Raw genomic sequence first — 13,946 nt, 5'->3', positions numbered from 1 at the left:
ATGGGATTCTCCAGGCAAGAATACTGGAGTGGGTGGGTTGCAATTTCTTTCTCCAAGGGATCTTCCCTACCCAGGGATCGAACTTGTGTCTCCTGAATTGCAGGCAGATTCTTTACCATCTGAGCCACCAGGGAAGCCCTTGTTAGCTTTCACTTTCCTTTCCGTTTGATGATTTCTCTGCTTCCTTGGTTGAGAGCTCGTGCTGTGATGATGCAGATGGCTCAGTTGTACAGAGCAAGGCCCATCTCTGAGTTCAGGGCGGTGGTATTGGTAGCCTCCATCCACCGACCTGGGAAACTGAGTCTACAGCCTTACTCGGCCTGGACCCGGGGCACCTGCCCTCCAGCTCAGCTCCTTCTGGCTACACCTTGATCCTGTCGAGGAGGAACCACCTTGGCCTGTCCCCTGTAGGCACGTACAGTCCCGGGCTGACTGTGTGCCAGCTGCTCCTACAGCTGCTGACCCCTCAGGCCCCCCCCAGGGCAGGGTTTTTTTGAGGAGGGGTGGTTGCAGATGAAAATTCATGGGAATTTGGTGAACTTGAGTGAGATTGAGGTAAAAAACAGAAGCTCTAATTGCCTTCTCAGAGAGACAAAGGGGTGTGGAATAAACAGCCGAGAAGGTAAAGGCAGCGCTGGGGTGTTTGTGTTGCTGGTGCTCTGGGATGTTTCCTTCCATTGTTTCTGAGATGTTTCCTTAATGGAAAGACATGTTTGTGTTGTGGGGTGTGGTCGGGGGCCGGGGTGGTGGGCCTGTCCTTGCGTGGCTTTATCATAAAAGTCATGGCTTTATCATACAAGTGAGCCGTGTGCATCTCTTATAGGAACTGTGTGCCATGGACAGGGCCCCAGAATACGTCCCCAACGCCCACCAGTTCGGCCTCGCAGAAGGCAGCCACTTGGTGCTACCCTTTAACCAGCTGGCTGTCCGGAAGAGGTAGGCGATGTTCTAATGTCCTCATGAGGTGTCTCATTGCTAGAAGAGTCCAGGGCATATTCTTCAGCAGTGGGTCTTTTCTGGAAGAAACTTCACGCGTTTCACTTTGTAAATACTTTGGAGTGTTCAGCTTGCCACCACATGGCGGCAGTGAGTGGCAAAGAGGAACGCAGCTTCTGTGCGGCTCAGTTGCATCAGCGTGGTTCAGCTGGGTTCGATGGTTTGCTTGGACCCCGTCTTGATGATGGCGGGTGGCTGCCTCTCTGGGGGTGTGGAGAGCCCTGGCTACCTAAACCCCTCTTCCTTCTGGAATCCCAAGTCCCCTGAAGCTGTCATCTGGACTCTGAATCCCATTCTACAGGAAGCATTCACTGTTCTGTGGGAACGGCCCCCCCAGCTCTATCATCATGACCCCAAATTCCTGGAGCCACATGATCGCCAGCCTGCGCGTTCCCTCTGCCCTTCACACCTGCCTGTCCCAGGCAGCCTTCTCCAGCCGGGGAAGCCGGTTCACATCCCAGAGAGCTCATGGCCGAGGCTCCTCAGGACCCGCAGACCTCCCTGTCCTCCTGTGGGTCTCAGCCCCACGGTCCACGCCCTCGGCTCTGCAGTGCTCTACGCCTCTGTCGCCTCCATCTGGGGTCATTGCCCCTTGTCTCCTGCCTTTAGTCCCCATGAGCTTGGCAGCTGCCCAGCCCCTGATCTTTGTGGTCCTCCGGCTCTGATCTGTCAGAGGTCTTTCCCTCGTTCCTCCCCGGCTGCCTTCTCCCCGTGGTCACACCGCTGAGCACTTGATAAGTACCCACCCGCCCTGCACAATCTCTGCTTTAAGCATCCTGCTAACCACCTCTCCTTCCTCCTTACTTCTCACTCCAGCAGCTGCTCAACCCCCATCAAGACCTCTGAGCACTCTGACTTTCTTGCCATCATCACCCTTTTTTGCTGCAGCTCATTAAGCCCCCTTCCCCACTGACCTCCACGTGACCCAGTTTTAACTCTCTGGTATATTTCTGGTGTTAGTTTTGGGGGGAAAGGGACCCTCCTCTGTTCACTGCTTGATCCTCTGCTCCTAAATTCCTGGCAGGCGGAGGTAGGCAGTTACCACGAGTGAATGAATGGGGATAGGTCAGTGAAAGGATGAATGACCCGAGATGTTAAATACAGATGCCGAAACACTTACCGGGGTCTCTGAATCTAAAGAGTGACAGTGAGAGCGTGCTCCTTTCTGAGAGCCCTCACTCTCCTCCAGGCTCTCCGTTCAGCTGAGCGTCCGCACCTTCGCCCCCAGCGGCCTGGTGTACTACATTGCTCACCAGAACCAGGTGGACTACGCCGCGCTGCAGCTGCACGCGGGCCGCCTCCACTTCACCTTCGACCTCGGGAAGGGCAGGACCAAGGTCTCACACCCCGCGCTGCTCAGCGACGGCCAGTGGCACACGGTAGGCTCTCGGGAAGGTGGGGTCACTCGTGCCGAGGTCTGTTCCACCAGCCCCTCGTGTCCACTCCGTTTCACAGTAGTGGGATCAACCCCTTTGATTTCCAGCTTGCTCTGGGTCTGATATCTGCCCCATAGAATGAGGGCTTCTGACGGGCACAACCCTTTCTGCCTCCTGAAATACCCCCGAGGGCTCACTCTGCCTGACACTTGGTAGGCCCTCAGCAAACATTGGGAGAATGAATGAAATGTTCATTCACCAGATATATCCTTGGTTTGACGAGAAGTAAACCAAGCCCACGGGTGGTGTGAATGGGCCCAACCTGATGTCCTGGCCTCCGTGCTGCTGTGACGGGGACTCTGAAGCAGGTCCTGTGCTAACCTGCTCCAGGCTCAGCCTCCTCTCAACCCCAGAGGTGTGAACACCTGAGCCGTCCTTGAGGGTTCCATTCGGGTTATCACTCCTGCAGTGAACAGATGCTGCAAACAGCTGTTGTTTTCTCAGATTCCTTAGAAATGACTCATGTCTTCCTATTACTCTAGGTCAAGACAGAGTACTTTAAAAGGAGGGGCTTCATGACGGTCGACGGCCAGGAGTCGCCCGTGGTGACCACGGTGGGAGATGCCACCACCTTAGACGTGGAAGGCAAGCTGTACCTCGGAGGCCTCCCCTCCGAATACAGGGCCAGGAACATTGGAAACGTAAGCAGCGTTTTCTCCGTAGGCCCATCTTTACTTTTATTGTGGTTGTTGTTTGTCTTGTGGAGGAATGTGTTTGTGTTTAAATTACCATGTTTGGGCCTGGAGCTTGGCCACAAAATGCAAACATTTGGAACCACATCCCTCGACTGTGTGTTGGGACTTCTCCCTGAAGCCCAGCCTGCCTTCCTGCTGGTTAGTGAAAGAACAATTTCCTTCCCACAGGCATTTAGCCCCAGTGCAACTCAGGAAAAGTCCAGCAAATTCGTATTTGCAGATTAAAATGCTCCACAGTCTTTTCTTTTCTCCTGGTTTTTCATTTATTATTTATTTTTGACTGTGGTGGGTCTTTGTTGCTGCCCCTGGGCTTTTCTCTAGTTGGAGCAAGAGGGGGCCACTCTCTGGTTGCAGTGCACGGGCTTCTCCTTGCAGTGGCTTCTCTTGTTGAGGAGCACAGGCTCTAGGAAGCACAGGTTCTAGGGCGCACAGGCTTCAGTAGTTGCAGCTCCCCGGTTCTGGAGCACTGGCTCAACTGGGGATCGAACCTGTGTCTTCTTCACTGGCATGTGATTCTCTACCCCTGAGCCCCCAGGGAAGCCCCACTCCACAGTCTTGATTTCTACAATATTTACTCAATAGAAAACCCTTTTTACTATATTATAGTAGCTTTAAGTTAGACCTTTACGTGACATTTCATGGCCACTGGATGTTTAAAACCAAAAGACAGTGTTTTACTGTGTTGTGTTGAAGTGTGGGACCAGTGTGTGCTTGTCCTTCTCATGTCCTCACCATCACCTACTCCTGCATCATTTCACTTAGATCACCCGCAGCATCCCTGCCTGCCTCAGGGAGGTGACAGTGAACAGCCAGCAGCTGGACACAGACAGCCCCGTGTCTGCGTTTGCAGTGACCAGGTGCTATGCCGTGGCCCAGGAAGGAACTTTCTTTGAAGGCAGTGGATACGCAGCCCTTGGTATGTACAATCAACCATCTCATAGGCAATCTCTGGGATGCCCTGCAGTCTAAGATGATAAGGATCCAGGAATCATCTGATTGGACAGGACCCGCTGCACAAGCTGCAGTGAGACCACAAATTTTGGATTCTCAGCATCTTGTGTAAAAACCTGCTCACCCATCGTGGTACCCAGATGGCCTCCTCTCGCCAGGAGAGGTGACCCTCCAGACGGACGGCAGCATGTGGCCCTGGTGTCATCTGTACTGGCCCCAGATTTACATAAGGCAAGAGCTGTCACTGTTCAGGTTAATAAAGACGTTTGAATTCAAAACCAGCACCATAAAATGTCTGGACCAGCCAGCCAAGTGCGACTCCGTTTTGATGAAGAAATTAACTCTGTTTAGACTGTTGAAATATTCATGAGTTGTAAGTAGAGGAATTTAAATCTCTAAAATGCTTTAGGATGGAAATTCCTCAAGGCTTAGAAGTAGCCCTTGTTATATATCTTACGTGCTCTCCCACTTCGGGTGCTTGATTGGCCAGCTAAACCTGGTGGTTCAGTGGTAAAGAATCGCCTGCCAAGCAGGAGATGTGGGTTTGAAATCTGGGTCGGGCAGATACCCTGGAGGAGGTCATGGCAACCCACACCAGTATTCTTCCCTGGAGAATCCCATGTACAGAGGAGCCTGGCAGGCTACAGTCCATGGAATCGCAAAGAATCTGACACGACTTAGGGACTAAACAACAACAACCTGCCGGCTAACTTCCTGTTTACACTCAAACAGTGTAAAAGCAATGCTTCCCTGGCCCCTGTTCTATTTCCTATCACAGGGAACTAATTTCTGGGCTCCTTTGCCTGGGGCTTCCAGGGAGGCTCTGGTGGAAGATGGAGTTTGGGAGGGAGGAGAGGAAAAACTAGCAGGCTTCTCTCTTGCACTCTGTGCTTCTAATAACACCACCTTCTCCCATTTTTCCTTTAGTCCTGGGCCGCATAGGTAACAACTGCCTGCTATTGCTAATATCCCTAGCTTAGCCCAGTTTTTTAATCACCTGAATGAAAAATTCATTCAATTAAAACCCCACTTAAAAAAAATGCATAGTGTGGAGTCTAACACGCTTAACACACTCAACACACTCAGCTAATGATGACAGACTGGTAAGTGGATACTGGGAAAGTAAAGTGCTCTATTTTTTGGATGGATGATGACCCAATTACATGGATTAGATCCCTTCTGACTTCTACCTACGTGGCTCTGGATAAAAGCATGTGCCCGCTTCAGCTCTAGTCAGGTTTACCCCAGCTGGCTGTGTGTTTTCTTTAAAAGCGTCACTTCATCCTACAGAGGTACAAGCCGAGGCTCAGGGGTGGAAGCGTCTTGCTGGTGGGGGTGAAGCTGGATCCAGAGAAGGAGCTGGAGCTAGGTCTCCTGACCCTCATCAGGAGCCCAAAAGCACAGCCAGCCAGCCAGCCCAGCCCAGCCCCTGGCCTCTCTGAGCCTGCGCCTTCGTGCATCAGGCAGGCCCCATCCCTAACTGGGTGTCTCCCTTGTGTGTTGCAGTCAGAGAAGGCTATAAAGTGCGATCCGACGTGAACATCACGCTGGAATTCCGTACCTCATCGGAGAACGGTGTCCTCCTGGGGATCAGCAGCGCCAAAGTGGATGCCATTGGACTGGAGATTGTAGATGGAAAGGTGGACGCTTAATCTGGATGGGATCCCCCACCCCCCACATCTCATCCCAGTGTTAGAGCAGTTGAGAAACAGTAGAAATATCTATATTCAAATTTCTAATTATTCACTTTCATGGAATGGAGAAAAGATTCAGTTAATATTTAAAAATAGATAATCCTGAAAAAGGACTTCCCTGGTGGCTCAGTGGTCAAGAATCTGCCTGCAATGCAGGAGACACAGGTTCGATCCCTGAGTCAGGAAGATCCTCTGGAGTAGGAAATAGCAACCCGCTCCACTGTTCTTGCCTGGGAAATCCCATGGACAGAGGAGCCTGGTGGGCTGCAGTCCAGGGGATCAGTAAGAGTCAGACACGGCTGAAGCGACTAAACAACAATAGCAAAGCTTCACATACAGCATAAGAAGTTGACAATAGGATACTTAGAGTGTTTCCCTCCCACCTTCTGCAGGTCTCAGATTTTTTGTACTACCTGGGGTAATAGAGCATCCATGGTTTTTCAGGAGGGAGTTAGTGAATGTTCCTTCACATGTGCTATCGCAACAGCTGTGAACCAACTTTTTTAGTAGACCCGTGGGCTCCTGTCATGCTGAAAATACGACACTGATTAGAGGATGCATCACTAAGATTGTGGCTCAGGCTTACTCCCACGGAGGTGGCCATTTTCCCTTCCGAAGCCTTGGGAACAGGCTAGCATCAGAATCCTTAGGACACTGTCTTACAAAACCCCTGTTTTTCATAGGTTCAGTTCAGTTCAGTTGCTCAGTCATATCTTATTCTTTGTGACCCTGTGAACTGCAGCTTGCCAGGCCTCCCTGTCCATCACCAACTCCCAGAGTTTACTCAAACTCATGTCCATTGAGCCAGTGATGCCATCCAACCATCCATCCTCTGTCGTCCCCTTCTCCTCCCACCTTCAATCTTTCCCAGCATCAGGGTCTTTTCAAATGAGTCAGTTCTTCACATCAGATAGCCAGAGTATTGGAATTTCAGCTTCAACATCAGTCCTTCCAATGAATATTCAGGACTGATTTCCTTTAAGATGGACTGGTTGGATCTCCTTGCAGTTCAAGGGACTCTCAAGAGTCTTCTCCAACACCACAGTTCAAAAGCATCGATTCTTCAGCACTCAGCTTTCTTTATAGTCCAACTCTCACATCCATACATGACTACTGGAAAAACCATAGCCTTGACTAGACGGACCTTTGTTGGCAAAGTAATGTCTCTGCTTTTTAATATGCTGTCTAGGTTGGTCATAACTTTCCTTCCAAGGAGTAAGCGTCTTTTAATTTCATGACTGGCTGCAGTCACCATCTGCAGTGATTTTGGAGCCCAAAAAAATAAAATCTGCCACTGTTTCCCCATCTATTTGCCATGAAGTGATGGGACCAAATGCCATGATCTTTGTTTTCTGAATGTTGAGCTTTAAGCCAACATTTTCATAGATAGCCCTCCCTTTTAGCAGAATGCTCTGATTTTATCCACTCTAAGAACATTGTGTGAATGGACTGTGTTCCTTGAATAGGGAAAAATTCACCAAGGTGTTGGCTTGTGTCTCGTTTGTTTAGCTCTTGTTTCACGTTAACAATGGTGCTGGGAGGATAACAGCCGCGTACGAGCCCAAAGCTCCTAGTAGGCTCTGCGATGGGAGATGGCACACCCTTCAAGCAAACAAGAGCAAGCATCGAGTGGTTCTGATTGTTGACGGGAACGTGGTTCGAGCAGAAAGTCCACACACCCAGTCCACCTCCGCTGACACCAACGATCCCATTTATGTCGGCGGCTATCCTGGTGCGTGTGATGTGTACTCTGCTCACTTTTCAAGGGGCGTTGCCTCTGGGGGAAGTCTTATTCAGGTGGATAAAGAATAGGGGTGAAGAAAGATACATGGTTTGGGTGACAAATCCTTTACCATTTTAGGTCTATTCCAAATATCTACGAATTTTTGGAAAAATCAAAATAATCTACATACATAATTTGATTGGGGCTTCCCAGGTGGCATTAGTGGTTAAAAAACAGAACAAGAAAAACCTACCTGCTAATGTAAGAGACGCTGGTTCAATCCCTGGGTAGGGAAGATTCTCTGAAGGAGGGCATAGCAACCCACTCCAGTATTCTTGCCTGGAGAATCCCGTGAACAGAGGAGCCTGGCAGACTACAGTCTGTGGGGTCTCACACAGTCAGGCATGACTGAGACCACTTAGCATGCATGCACGCAGAAGTTGATCATTAGGGAAGACTCTGAGAACATCGGGTATGATGTACAATAAGCTGGGTGACTTTACTGACAGAAATCTCAAATGATGCCCGGAAGTGGGAATCATTTTACAGGTCAGTAATCGTTTTAGAGCACAAGCATGTGTCTTACCCTCTTGCATCACTTTTGGGTTCAAATTATGCATTTCAGATTCTCCGAGTAATTGGTACAAATGTTAATAAGATAAAAATCCCTTTTATGACTTAAGTCACAACTATGCCTTAAAATTATTGCTTATTAATAGTTTTCTATGAATTACGCTATCACTGAAGCGACTCATATGGAAAAATATTCTTCTAATCTTGATGTGGATTAGTTTTGTTTCTACAAGCGGTTAGTTTTGTTTCTACTGCTCTTCTCACATCATTTAACACAACAAGGTTTATTTTCTCTTCTTTTCTTAACAGCTGATGTGAAGCAGAACTGCCTGAGCAGCCATACCTCCTTCCGGGGCTGTGTGCGGAGACTCACCCTGACTAAGGGTCCGCTAGTGCAATCCTTCGACTTCAGCACAGCTTTTGACCTGCAAGGAGTTTTCCCTCATTCCTGTCCTGGGACTGAGTCCTGAACTTTGGGGAACTCCTCGGTTGGGAACCATCATTTATATTTTGAGGAGAATTATTTTGTGAACTAAAATCTTTACAGTTCAGATTTCATTTCCAACTCAGGTTCGGTGTTTCCAGAGAGAACGTTTTTGTTTATGTTTAACTAAAACCATGTGTACAACAAATACCTCTATTAAATAGTTTAAAACGTAAATTGAAACCACTGACTCTTTTAAGTTTTTTAATGAAACTTTTGAAATGTTCTGTTGATCACCTGATGGTACTTCATGTTTTGTATTTTGAATTTTTTAAAAATATCATTATAGACTATCATAGATTATAGTGGCATATGAATACTTTCATGGGCTTTCCCTGTGACTCAGTGGTAAAGAACCCACCTGCCAATGCAGGAAAAGAGAGTTCGATCCCTGGGTCAGGAAGATCCCCTGAAGAACAAAATGGCAACCTACTCCAGTATTCTTGCCTGGGCAATCCCAGGGACAGAGGAGCCTGGCTGGCTACAGTAGATGGGGTTGAAAAAAGAGTTGGACATCACTTAGCAACTGAACAACAACTTTTATTTCTTTATCAAGAATTTAGGCTCCAATTTCTACAGTGAACAAGTGACACTATTGGTTATATTCCAGCAGAGGGCACCAACTGTTTGCCACATAAGCACGTTAAGTAAGCTTCAGCAAGTGGAAAAGCAAAGGGAACACAGGGAGATAGAGCCTGGTGTAGACACAGCTTTGTTCTGAGAGGACCTAAGCTAACAGAGCATCTTGCAAGATAAAAAAAGAAGTGGCTCGCTAGCCCTTACTATTTTAACGATTTTTAAGTGTACAGTTCTCTGACATGAGGGACATTCACACTGTTGTACACCCATCACCACCATCCAGTTCCAAGACTCACTCCATCTTGCAAAACAAGCTCTGTACCTATTAAATGCTAACTCCCAGCTGCCCTCTCTCCCGAGCTCCTGGCATCCACCATTTTTCTTCCTTTGTGCATGGGTCTGACAACTCAAGTCACCTCGTGTAAGTGGAATCATTCAAGTCTGTGACTGGCTTTATTTTTCATGGCATAAGGTCCTGTAGGATCATCCACGATGGAGTATGTGTTAGTGTCCTTCCTTTTTTTTTTTCCATTTATTTTTATTAGTTGGAGGCTAATTACAATATTGTAGTGGTTTTTGCCATACATTGACATGAATCAGCCATGGGTTTACATGTATTCCCCATCCCGATCCCCCCTTCTACCTCCCTCTGTCTTTCCATTCTTAAGGCTGAGTAATATTCCATCGTGTGTATATACCATATTTTTTATTTAATTAATTTTTTTATTGAAGGATAATTGCTTTACAGAACTTCGTTGTTTTCTGTCAAACCTCTACATGAATCAGCCGTCGGTGTACATATATCCCCTCTCTTTTGAACCTCCCTCCCATCTCCCTCCCCACCCCACCCCTCTAGGTTGCTACAGAGCTCCTGTTTGAGTTTCCTGAGCCGTACAGCAAATTCCCGCTGGCTGTCTATTTTACATACGGTAATGTAAGTTTCCAAGTTACTCTCTGCACACATCTCCCCCTCTTCTCCCCCTCCCCGTGTCCATAAGCCTGTTCTCTATGTGTTTCTCCATTGCTACCCTGTAATTAAATTCTTCAGAACCACTTTTCTAGATTCTGTATATGTACGCTAGAATATGATATTTATTTTTCTTTTTCTGACTCGCTTCACTCTGTACATAGGTTCTAGGTTCATCCACCTCATCAGAACTGACTCAAATGCATTCCTTTATATGGCTGAGAAATATTCTATTGCATATGTACCACAACTTTTTTATCCATTCATCTGTTGATGGGTATCTAGGTTGCTTCCATGTTCTAGCTATTGTAAATAGTGCTGCAATGAAAAATGGGATACATGTGTCTTTTTCAACCGCGGTTTCTTCAGGGTTTATGCCTAGGAGTGGTATTGCTGGGTCATATCGTGGTTTTATTCCTAGTTTTTTAAGGAATCTCCATATCATCTTCCATAGTGGCTGTATCAATTTACATTCCCACCAACAGTGCAAGAACATTCCCTTTTCTGCACACCCTTTCCAGCATTTATTGTTTGTCGACTTATATACCATATTTTTGTTTATTCATTCATCCATCAATGGGCATGGGGTTCCTTCTACCTTTTGGCTATTGTGAATAATGCTGCTGTGAACATGAGCAGACAGATAGTTCTCTGAGTCCCTGCTTTCACTGTTTTAGGGTAGAGACCCAGAAGTGGAATTACTGGATCACACAATAAGTCTATTTTTAATTTTTTGAGTTACCTCCATATGTTTTCCCCCATAGTATCCACTGCAATTTTTAAGCTTCGATTTTCCATCTGTAACATGTGGTTATGCCAACAACCACAAAAAGGTCTATATTTGGAAATATTATTAAAATTGACTCAGAAAGAGAACATCTGGATAAACCAATAACTTCGACCTTAGTGAAATTTAATCCTCAGTCACACCTGCTGGCAGAATGTGCAACAAACAGTTGGTTTAAAGACACGCTTTATTAAACATAAGGAAGAAGAAAACTAAGCAATGCATTTAACACAGCTGGTATAACCTTTATGAGGGGCCTGATTTATATAACGCCTTATTCACTTTCCTGTTTTGTCTCTCTGTGCCACCACTTCTAAAAGGATGCATTGTAATTAGGAATGATACACTCGTGGCTGGATATGGAACAACCACATCCAACACAGGCTTAGGAATTAAGGGCCAATTTAGTGTCCAAATCAGAAATTGCGATGAAAATGATAAAGCGCTCTGTTACAATTGCTGGACCAAGAGGCACATGTATTCTCACCTTAGAACACTATAAATCAAGGGCTAAATTGTGGCACCAAGTGAAAGATCTGGGAAGGCTGACAGAGGCAGCTGGAACTGGGCTTTGCAGAGTACACAGTAGTAGCAGCCAATGTACAAAGTGCTTTCGTATGCACGGGCTTCCCTGGTCGCTCAGACGGTAAGGAATCTGCCTGCAATGTGAGAGACCCAGGTTTGATCCCTGCATCAGGAAGATCCCTTGGAGCAGGGAATGGCTACTCACTCCAGTATTCTTGCCTGGAGAATCCCCATGGACAGAGGAGCCTGGCAGGCTGTAGTCTATGGGGTTGCAAAGCATCAGACATGACAGCAATGAACACGTCTTATGCAAGGTGGTATTCAGGGCTACAGAGGCAGTATGGAAGCATGACACACGGGTCCAAGCCACCCAGCTGAAAGAAAGGGGACTGTGGGAATATTAGGAGGTGGGCAGGGGGACAGGCAGGAGGAGAGACAACAGTGGATTGGGTCTAACGTTGGAGAGCACAACATTTAAGCTGGTAGGACGGAGACTGGATGCCATGGGCTTTCCAGCATCTGGGCTTTCCATTAGGAGAGTGTTTTGATGAAATGGTGCATTAAGGGCAGCCTGAGTCTGCCAGTTGAGCAGCACTGATTGGGTGGCAACCGATACCATGGCAGGGATAAAGACGAGAGGATTGCATAGGAGTGTTAGAGGCTCCAGGAACACGTAGCTTTAGGCAGATGATAAGACTCAAGCAGGCAGCTTGGACAATGAGAAAGGCAGTTCCACGGACAAGAAGTAAACAAAAATTATGGGAACTCAAGCTCTGAATGTATTGAATTTGAGAGACTGGTGAGACAGTCTGAAGGGAGGTGTCTCAACTGGCTGGCTGGATTACGGACTGGCCCGGGATTCTTCTCACAATGCAAGCTATGTTAGTTATCTATCAAACAGTATTTGTCTTTCTCTGTCTGACTTATTTCACTAAGCATAATACCCTCCAATTCCACTCATGCTGTACAAAGGCCAAGATTTCATTCCTTTTTAATGGCTGAATAGTTTTCCACTGGGGCTTCCCTGGTGGCTCAGATGGTAAAGAATCCGCCAGTAATGTGGGAGACCTGGGTTCGATCCCTGGGTTGGGAAGATCCCCTGAAGAAGGGCATGGCAACCCACTCTAGTATTCTTGCCTGGAGAATGCCATGGACAGAGGAGCCTGGCGGGCTATGGGCCATGGGGTGACAAAGAATTGCACGTGACGGTGACTATGCACACAGCACAGTATTGCATTGTATATGTATCAGTTTAGTTCTGTTCAGTCGCTCAGTTGTGTCCGACTCTTAGCGATCCCATGGACTGCAGCACGCCAGGCCTCCCTGTCCATCACCAACTCCCGGAGTTTACCCAAACTCATGTCCATTGAGTTGGTGTTGCCATCCAACCATCTCAGCCTCTGTTTTCCCCTTCTCCTCCTGCCATCAATCTTTCCCAGCATCAGGGTCTTTTCCAACGGGTCAGCTCTTCGCATCAGATGGCCAAAGTATTGGAGTTTCAGCTTCAATATCAGTCCTTCCAATGAACACTCGAGACTGATCTCCTTTAGGATGGACTGGTTGGATCTCCTTGCAGTCCAAGAGTCTTCTCAAACACCACAGTTCAAAAGCATCAACTCTTAGGCGCTCAGCTTTCTTTATAGTCCAACTCTCACATCCATACATGATTACTGGAAAACCCATAGCCTTGACTAGATGGACTTTTATTGACAAAGTAATGTCTCTGCTTTTTAATACGCTGTCTAGGTTGGTCAAACTTTCTGTCCAAGGAGTAAGTGTCTTTTAATTTCATGGCTGCAATCACCATCTGCAGTGATTTTGGAGCCCCAAAAAATAAAGTCACCCACTGTTTCCACTGTTTTCCCATCTATTTCCCATGAAGTGATGGGACCAGATGCCTTGATCTTAGTTTTCTGAATGTTGAGCTTTAAGCCAACTTTTTCACTCTCCTCTTTCACTTTCATCAAGAGGCTCTTTAGTTCTTCTTCACTTTCTGCTATAAGGGTGGTGTCATTTGTATATCTGAGGTTATTGATATTTCTCCTGGCAATCTTGATTCCAGCTTGTGCTTCATCCAGCCCAGCATTTCTCATGATGTACTCTGCATATAAGTTAAATAAGCAGGGTGACAATATACAGCCTTGACGTACTCCTTTTCCTATTTGGAACCAGTCTGTTGTTCCATGTCCAGTTCTAACTGTGGCTTTCCTGATCTGCATACAGGTTTCTCAAGAGGCAGGTCAGGTGGTCTTTTATTCTCATCTCTTTCAGAATTTTCCACAGTTTATTGTGATCCAGACAGTCAAAGGCTTTGGTATAGTCAATAAAGCAGAAACAGATGTTTTTCTGGAACTCTCCTGCTTTTTCAATGATCCAGTGAATGTTGGCAATTTGATCTCTGGTTCCTCTGCCTTTTTAAATCCAGCTTGAACATCTGGAAGTTCACAGTTCATGTATTGTTGAAGCCTGGCTTGGCGAATTTTGAGCATTACTTTACTAGCGTTTCAGATGAGTGCAATTGTTTGGTAGTTTGAGC

At 46.9% G+C, this 13,946-nt stretch overlaps 1 protein-coding gene across 1 annotated transcript in view; it reads left to right on the top strand.

Annotated features, from left to right (window-relative positions):
• Positions 1-8,729, top strand: part of LAMA1 (laminin subunit alpha 1) — a 123,297-nt gene extending 114,568 nt beyond the window's left edge. The window contains exons 57-63 of the mRNA XM_065935153.1: positions 824-936; positions 2,186-2,375; positions 2,915-3,073; positions 3,890-4,043; positions 5,585-5,718; positions 7,282-7,504; positions 8,378-8,729. Coding sequence (XP_065791225.1) covers positions 824-936; positions 2,186-2,375; positions 2,915-3,073; positions 3,890-4,043; positions 5,585-5,718; positions 7,282-7,504; positions 8,378-8,538 — 1,134 coding nt within the window. The 3' untranslated portion in view covers positions 8,539-8,729. The remainder of the gene's footprint in view (positions 1-823; positions 937-2,185; positions 2,376-2,914; positions 3,074-3,889; positions 4,044-5,584; positions 5,719-7,281; positions 7,505-8,377) is intronic.
• The last annotated feature ends 5,217 nt before the right edge of the window (positions 8,730-13,946 follow it).

Source organism: Muntiacus reevesi, chromosome 4 (assembly GCF_963930625.1).
Source record: "Muntiacus reevesi chromosome 4, mMunRee1.1, whole genome shotgun sequence".
Classification (NCBI taxonomy): Eukaryota; Metazoa; Chordata; class Mammalia; order Artiodactyla; family Cervidae; genus Muntiacus; species Muntiacus reevesi.
The sequence above is the reverse complement of the archived record's forward strand: the minus strand, read 5'-3'. Positions and strand labels throughout refer to the sequence as shown.